Source organism: Papilio xuthus, unplaced genomic scaffold (assembly GCF_000836235.2).
Source record: "Papilio xuthus unplaced genomic scaffold, Pxut_1.1 DF827777.1, whole genome shotgun sequence".
Classification (NCBI taxonomy): Eukaryota; Metazoa; Arthropoda; class Insecta; order Lepidoptera; family Papilionidae; genus Papilio; species Papilio xuthus.
The window spans coordinates 29,630-37,601 of record NW_013530872.1 but is presented as its reverse complement, the minus strand read 5'-3'; the positions used below and the strand labels follow the sequence as shown (position 1 = coordinate 37,601).

The 7,972-nt window shown below is 42.0% G+C and overlaps 2 protein-coding genes across 2 annotated transcripts in view; one reads left to right on the top strand and one right to left on the bottom strand.

The window, feature by feature from the left end:
* Nucleotides 1-385: 385 nt before the first annotated feature.
* LOC106115648 (uncharacterized) lies at nucleotides 386-2,076 on the bottom strand. Its single transcript, XM_013309095.1, has 4 exons — nucleotides 1,822-2,076; nucleotides 1,246-1,318; nucleotides 954-1,125; nucleotides 386-876 (listed from the first exon to the last, which is right to left on the bottom strand). Exons 1-4 carry the CDS (start codon nucleotides 1,947-1,949, stop codon nucleotides 764-766), a joined length of 486 nt encoding a protein of 161 aa, XP_013164549.1. The 5' UTR covers nucleotides 1,950-2,076; the 3' UTR covers nucleotides 386-763.
* A 460-nt stretch (nucleotides 2,077-2,536) lies between these two features.
* Atac3 (Ada2a-containing complex component 3) overlaps nucleotides 2,537-7,972 on the top strand; it is a 5,718-nt gene continuing 282 nt past the window's right edge. The window contains exons 1-11 of the mRNA XM_013308971.1: nucleotides 2,537-2,754; nucleotides 3,979-4,051; nucleotides 4,225-4,368; nucleotides 5,047-5,237; nucleotides 5,829-6,052; nucleotides 6,143-6,196; nucleotides 6,283-6,356; nucleotides 6,749-6,941; nucleotides 7,060-7,319; nucleotides 7,421-7,627; nucleotides 7,926-7,962. Of these exons, the coding sequence (XP_013164425.1) occupies nucleotides 3,989-4,051; nucleotides 4,225-4,368; nucleotides 5,047-5,237; nucleotides 5,829-6,052; nucleotides 6,143-6,196; nucleotides 6,283-6,356; nucleotides 6,749-6,941; nucleotides 7,060-7,319; nucleotides 7,421-7,627; nucleotides 7,926-7,962 (1,447 nt within the window). The 5' untranslated portion in view covers nucleotides 2,537-2,754; nucleotides 3,979-3,988. The remainder of the gene's footprint in view (nucleotides 2,755-3,978; nucleotides 4,052-4,224; nucleotides 4,369-5,046; nucleotides 5,238-5,828; nucleotides 6,053-6,142; nucleotides 6,197-6,282; nucleotides 6,357-6,748; nucleotides 6,942-7,059; nucleotides 7,320-7,420; nucleotides 7,628-7,925; nucleotides 7,963-7,972) is intronic.

Below are 7,972 nucleotides of genomic sequence, written 5' to 3'. Positions count from 1 at the left end.
GCCTGCCCGCCGCGCTCTGCCCGCAGTGCCGCAACAAGTTCCACAGCGTCTGTCTCGTGAGTACCTCCCGCAGCGCCCATCGCGCCCACCCCCCACTCCCCCACCGCCGCGCCTACAGACCCTCTCGCTCTCTGTTGCAGCGCAAGTGGTTCAAGACGCACGGCGCGCCCACGTGTCCGCTGTGTCGCAGCGAGTTCTAGGCGCCGAGTGTGAGGGCGTGTGGGCGCACACACACTGCGCCCACACGCGCTATCTGCTCACTTTATCACATCCACAAAAGTTCAATTTATTTGTAATGTTTGTACAGAAATTGTAAATTTTGAAATCATATGTTATGTGGAATATTGACAAAATCTAGTTGTTTTTAAATAAATAAAAAATATTGTAAGAGTAAACAGTTTTATTCAGATAAGATATTTACAATACCAACTATAGAAATAATGAGATCAAAGAATTACTTAAAAACTGGAAAAGAACAACAGCGGCCTGCAGCAGGCAAAGTGCACAACGGCGGGCGACAGCATTGTGCTAAAGGCTCCAGTTTCTAAATCATAATATTATGTTAATGACTTTTAATATTAATCGAGATCAAAAATTGTGCGCCTCCAACTCTACTGTTCTCATCGAAAACGCAAAAAGCGACACTTTCGGGATTTTCACTTAACTAAAGACATATATATCTACATAGCAGCAGACATTGGCCGAAAACAATACAAAGGTAGAACTGGAATGTGAACAAGTTATGTAACTGAGGAGGCAGCGGCTAGCGCGGCTGCGGCAGCGGCTGCGAGCTGATCCAGTCCACGTCCTCGTAGAGGCGCGGGTCGGCGACGCGCAGCGCCGCGCGCTTGTACCAGAAGTAGTACCACGGGGACACTGTCGCAACAACCATACATCACTTATTATTATGCATCAACTTTAATCTATGAATGTATCCAAGAAGCAATACTTACAACATCTTTGCAAGATGAACAGAATAATGAGGAGTGGGGTGGAGACCGCCCGGGGGTCGGCCCACTTCTCCAGCAGCCAGACGGCGTGCAGCGCGATGCTGGCCAGCACATACGCCGCGACGACAGCGGCCACAGTGCGGAACTTACGCACCAACACCTCCACTAGGCCCGCCTTAACAAGATGTACATTTTTTTTTATGAATGGTATAAAATTGATTTCTTTTTTTATACTTATTTAGGCTGAGGTAAAAAAAAATTGTCTTTAATTTTAGCACTTTCAAACAATACTCACTTGAAACAAATATGTGGAGAAAAATGTTATCAGCATTATAGTGACAGAGAGAACTAAAAATAAATCTTGAAATCTGCAAAAAAATGTAATGACATGGACTTTAATATGTGTAAAGATGAAAAAAAACTGTTACTGTAAACCATGGCAGAGATTTATTGAAGCTAGGATTAGGTATGCAGCAGTCTGTCAGCAGAGAGTTGGTGCTACAACTGGCCAACAACCTCCACTTCAAGCACCAAGCTGTGCTCCAAACGGTTAATACTTGCCACTGTTAGTCATATTAAAAACATTTCTATAAATGTGTATGTTCTGTAAAACTAAAAAAAATTCTATGTATACACCAGATAATATCCTGTCCAAAATATTTTCATTACTCATTACCAATCAGGCACAATACTAATATTATAAACACGAATCTTTCGGATATATGGCTATAATTTTTGACATATTTACAAGCAGCCACCTAAATTTGCAAGAATATTGTTGCTTTCGTCTACCCCTGTGAATAGCTAGGGTAAAGCTAACTGCTTCCCGTTTTATATTTTAATAAAACTGAGAAATAACTACAATACATACATAAATAGCACAAGTAATCCATCGCGGCTCTTTGAAAACAAACTAATACAATTAAATATAAGATCGCAAAACATAAAAGTAAGTTGACTTAATAAACAAAATGTGTATCTTGGTGTTGACAATTTCATTATTACTTCATTGAATATAATCTTATCAAATTAACCTCGGATCATAAGGCTTACATCGTTAAACATTAATTAATAATTATAGAATAGAATGATCGGACTTCGCTGAACATGACAAAAATCAACTGTCACTGTCATATTACTCAAAGAGTATATGTTACTATCATCATCAGCTCACTATACGTCCCCACCGAGGGGCTCAGAGCCTACCCTAAGTTAGGGGTGATTATAATCTATAGATTTTACTATGATCTATACATATTCATAAAATTGAAATGTATGTTTGCATTATCGAAAAATTATTTAAAAATGTTGTCTGTCTGTCTGTATCCTTGTCAGTCCGCTAAGCCATATTTGTTCCGAGTAATCTTCAGAACGGCTGGACCAAAGAATATATTTAACATACTCTATACACAAAGATATCTTTTATAGTTATAGTGTTATTGTTATATGTTGTTGCCAATATCCTTTATTTTCAGTGGTACGTGCTACCAATACCAGAACAAAAGTGATAAACAAATGAGTTAAATAACATAAAATTTGTAACAGAAAACAATGTTAACATTTTACACAATATGTTTATTTGTATTTAATAATATTTTACCTCACATTTGACTATAAAATTCTTTTTAAAACTACTTATCAAATGTTATATTGTTGTGTTCAACTGACAGTTGGTTTCGCGGTATAATAAAAGTATCTGACTTTGAATTTTGCTATTGTGTTGACGTTTACACTTTTAGCTGATTAATTAATATTAAAATATGTAACATTATTGTAATCAACGTTGCGTTTAGATTTTAGAGGGGTAAGTTATTCGTGCGATATTTTTTTCCGCACAAAGTTAAGTCTAAATCTGTCTATTATCAACTTCCGTCAAGACAGGAAAAGGAAGTATGGTTGGTGATCGAAAAGATGGTGCTGTTTCTCTACATCCTTATCCTGTCTATAACTTTTGAGTAAAATGAATATTTTAAAAGCGCGAAATGAAACTTTTCCGAAAATTGCGTGGGCTGATGATAACATTTGCTAAATAACTATAATAACTATAGAGTCGAATGTTTTAATGTGCAAAATGTCTTGATATGTACATTTTGTTATAAGGCTATAGATTTATTGTAAACTATTTACTGAATTTGCTAGTTCATAAGCCATTATAATACATTATCAATTAAAAATGTCATTAAGTCATCATATAATTCTGCTACTAAAAGTAAAGTAGTAATTTCTTATTTTAAAATAACCTATAGGATCTAATCTAAAATCAAAATTATTATTTTTATTTTTATGGAATTATTCCACTAATATGTTATATAACATTTTTTTTAAAATTATATTGGTAGTGCTTATGGTTATTTCAAGCAAAAACTGTAAAATCCTTTGCATATGGAAATAAGTATACAATATACAAACATGAATTAGCAAAAATTATACTTAAGGAAAAAATGATGTATTACTGATGTAAGAAATATTTAGTTCATTTGTTTTTAGAAGAAGTGCAAGCCCAATAATTATGAGAGGTTTACTTAATTATCATTTCAAAGTCAAGCCCGACTTGCAATACTTGCATGTGCATTGCATATTGCTTCCTTTTGACTTGACCCGACTGACAAGAGTAGAGGGTAGTGTTTTTCACAGATATGTAGTATTCTACATACATTTTAAAACTTATTAGTTTATTTTAGTATGTTTGTGTGTCCATGCTCTGTGTCCACACCGGTCAGCCTTCAGTGGTTTTTTTTATTAATTTAATTATTACTATACTACATTAGGAAGCCAAATTTTGGAAAAGTGTTTTCTCTACATGAATTACCTCTGAGTATAAATTGATTCTGTACCATTTAGTTTTATTTATGTTTTTTGTTTTCACAAGCAATTTATGCAAATGCCATCAAAGAGACTGATTAATGTGATGATTTGTACACTTTTATAAAGTTTAGTCTAATGTTTAGAATAAAATTATTGTATTATTACACTTAAACTAGAGAAGGCAAGAAACTTATATTGAAATTTAACAAAATGAAATGTGCAGGTGTGCCAAGATGACATCAAATTTGAGCACGGATGATCTGGTTGTGCAAATCACTGCACCACAAGTTATATCGGTAAGAAAATTAATAAGCTCTTTTCGGCTCCTCCAGATTCTTTCGTATAATATTGTTTGAATATAATGAGAAGACTCAGGTGGTCATTCTGTGACATACAGGAGTCGATGAGGAAGTCTCACAGCTAAGATTGATAAATCTGCCAAAGTCAGCATACGACTTGTCCTGTGCAGGCGGAGGTGGCGGGGGCCGCGGCGGCCGCCGGGGGTGCGGGGGGCGCCGAGCTGGGCCGGCGGCTGCTGCTGGCGGCGCGCGTGGGCGACACGCCGGCGGTGCTCGACCTCATGGTCAAGGGCGCGCCCTTCACAACCGACTGGGTGAGTTCCTACTGCCAACTATTTATTATATGTCACCACGTAAACATTTTCATATTGATTTCTCTGACCGATAAAGTTACATCTTCCGCGAGATGTCTAAACAAGTCGTAATTTTATTCGTCGGGGAGTTCGATATAAACATATTAGCAAATTATTGGCATCTTTTAGTTTTCGTCATATGTCGAAGAGACGTAACGGTATTTTCATTTATTTCTGATAATATTTACGTATAACAAAAGCAAATTGTCGTGTATATTTATATTATAATTTTCTTAAGAATTTAAGAATGATAAAGTTTATAATAAATCAGTGGCACCGGCATAACAATTACCCCTACAGTTCCTGCAAGTATAATAAACTGTAGCAGCACCTTCAACTGAATGTTCAAACAGTTGAAATATTTTTAGTGTTGATCAAAGATGAAAATCATTGAATAGAATGTGAACATTTTATTAATTACATATTTAAGTTTACAAGGATGAGAAAACTACTTTCATATATATACTTTTTAAATATAAATGTGCTTGTATTATTATCAGCATCACGAAATCTCTGATTCAGCCATGATGTGACCCTGTAGTAAAAGTAGTAACAGGAGCAGTGGTAGGTCACGCCACATCGGTGAGTGAGGTGGCGTTAGTGTATAAACATCTAGTGAATGTAATGTGGGCACGTCAGCTGGGCACCTCGCCGCTGCACCTGGCGGCGGCCAACGCGCACGAGGAGACGTGCGCGGTGCTGTTGCGCGCCGGCGTGTCGCGCGACGCGCGCACCAAGGTGGAGCGCACGCCGCTGCACCTCGCCGCGCACGCCGGGCACGCGCGTGTCGTGCGCCTGCTGCTGCGACACGGCGCCAACGTCGACTGCAGGTGCGCCCTTCTTTCTGAACAACTAATTGTATAGAACCCTTTACATACCTGCGATACGTAAAACAAATCAAGACATAAAGGCGAATAAAACATTGTGCTTGCTAAGATTTCCATGAAGTGAAAACTCGATTACAAAATCAATACCGACTCGTCTCAGCCGTCGCCCACAGCTCCGCCCGCGAGGAATTTAAAATAAGTTTAGTAGCTTTATTTGGTTTTTCCAGACTATGTTCTACGTCTATTCCAAATGTTAGCCAAATTCGTTTAGCCGTTCTGGAGATTCGAAGTGTATGTAAATACACTTCACCACACAAATTTAACGCCAAAGCCACAGTTCGCCCACACGTAAGCGTCCGTGAGACAATCAAATATTATTTCATGATCGATATTCATGACAAAGACAGCTTAGACTGTATAGTATAGGTAATCAAACATAGGTATTAATGTAATTGGCTAATGCAAAAGATGAAAGTAACTAGATTTTTTAAGAAGCCGCGGCATGAGTACGCACGCCGACTTGACTAGCGGCGCAGTTGCGGTAAGTTGCAGGCGGTTGCAGAGTTTTGCAGCGAGCTTTGCATTGCGTTGCAGGGACATGCTGCAGATGACGCCACTGCACTGGGCGGCGGCGCGCGGGCACGAGGCGGCCGCGCGCGCGCTGCTGGCGGCCGGCGCGGACGCGCGCGCTCGCTGCAAGTTCCGCAAGACGCCGCGCTGTCTGGCGCTGCGGGCGCGCGCGCCGCGCCTCGTTCGCCTGCTGGACGACGCGCTGGCGCAGCAGGAGCTCGCCGCCTCGCTGCGCCCCATCGCTCACGGTCCGCACGCCCCCATGCCCCCATGCCCCCACGCTCCTCGCCCCACACCCCCACGCGCCCGCACAAAGCTCACACTTAGTTTCTTTTCAGACGATACTTTGGCAGAGGAAAGCACAAACCAGAAACATTTAGAAAGTGTAACACGTGAGTATGACGTCATTCATCATCTCTTACCATGTTGTGATCAGCGCTAAATGTAATAGCAGTAGTAGCAGTGTGTGGTGTTGCAGGTCTGCAGGGGACCGACGCGAACAAACTGAAGAACGCACAAGAAAATAATGTCAGAGCAGAAATTAAATCCGAGGTAAGTACCTCGTTTCTTTGCTTGAAAATATTCTACAAAAATTGTTTCATGAATTTTTTTTAAGTCATTAGTGTTGATTTGTTTTTTAATATTTTTTATAAAAAATATTGTACTTTGCGCAAATCTAACGGAGTCCAATTGAGATACAAAGTTGCTTTTAAGTTAGATTTTAGGATCAATGAAATGAATGAAAGTACGTCACCATCTAACATCAGGCGATGACTGGATCCAACGTAATCAAACTAATAAACAAAATTAAGAGGTTCTTTTATGAATTTATATTATTTAGTATATTTAGAAACGTAAATGACAACATTGCACAATTCTGAGCAAAAAAGGTTTTTTATTGTCGTAATACATTGGAAATGGATTTCAATTAGCATATGCGTTAGATGCGGCAAGGGGGCACGGCGTGTGCTGGGGGCACGTCGGGCGCCGGGGGCACGGCGGGCGCCGGGGGCACGGCGGGCACCGGGGGCGCGGCCGAGGCGCTGCTGCGGCGGCACGGCATAGCGCTGCTGCCGGCCGACGAGGGCAGCACCGTGCTAAACGCGCTGCAGAGCGGCCGCACCGTCGTCTTGTCTGGTAGGCCTGCAACCTTCTGTCCTACACACTACACAACATTGTACCTAAGCTTGCTTGGAGATGTCAATTGTACCCCAGCTCATCCGCATGTAAACGTGACGAGTCAATCTGTTTACAGATGCTGGGAAACTAATGCTTAAAGAAAGCGGCGTCGGAAACGTCAATGGCACGGGGGGTGCGACGGGCGCAGGGGGTGCGGGCGGTGCGGCGGTCGCGGGGGGTGCCCCGGGTGCGGGCGGCGGCGTGGTGCTGACCGCGAAGGCCGTGAAGGCGGCCGCCGGCGCCGGTCTCAAGGTGTTCACGCTCAACAGCCTGCCGGGTGCGCCGGGTGCGCCGGGAGCGCCGCGCAAGCGCATCATAAACCCGAAAGACCTGCAAGTCGGTCCCATTTTATTTAAACCTACGTTTCGACGATTTGGTTTATTTATCTTCGTCGGTCTTCAGATGTTGTCCGCTCAAGAAGCGCGTGATACTTTCAGCAAGTGAAGATCGTGCAGCTGCCGGCGGACGCGCGCCTGGTGCCGGCGGGCTCGGGGGGCACGGGGGGCTCGACGGTCGCGGGGACACGCGGGGGGCGCCGACCGTCGCAGCGCCCGCCCGTCAAGATTCTCATGAAGAAGAGCAACTTCGAGAGGCTGATTGCGACCGCCAACAGGAGCGCGCTGGACGCCGCTAGCGACGCGGAGGTGAGTCGTTGTCGAGCATCACCAATCTCCATTTAACGATTACTTTGGCAACTGACGCCTATGAAATATCGATGCAATTTTGAATAAGGATTAATGTCGGACTTTAGTGTATATAAGGATTTTTATTTCATTTACTTATCAAATGTAAAACTTAAACAAATAGTGCGTTATTTATAATAAATGAATTTTGGAAATTAATTATAAAATAAATATAACTGTTAATTTAACGAAGTAGGAACAGATTTATTGTTCGTTTCTTGTATATTATGTACATTAAAATAATGGATTATGATTGGAGGGCGGAGTGGCGGCAGTGTCGGCGGAGGGCGCGGCGGGCGCGGGGGG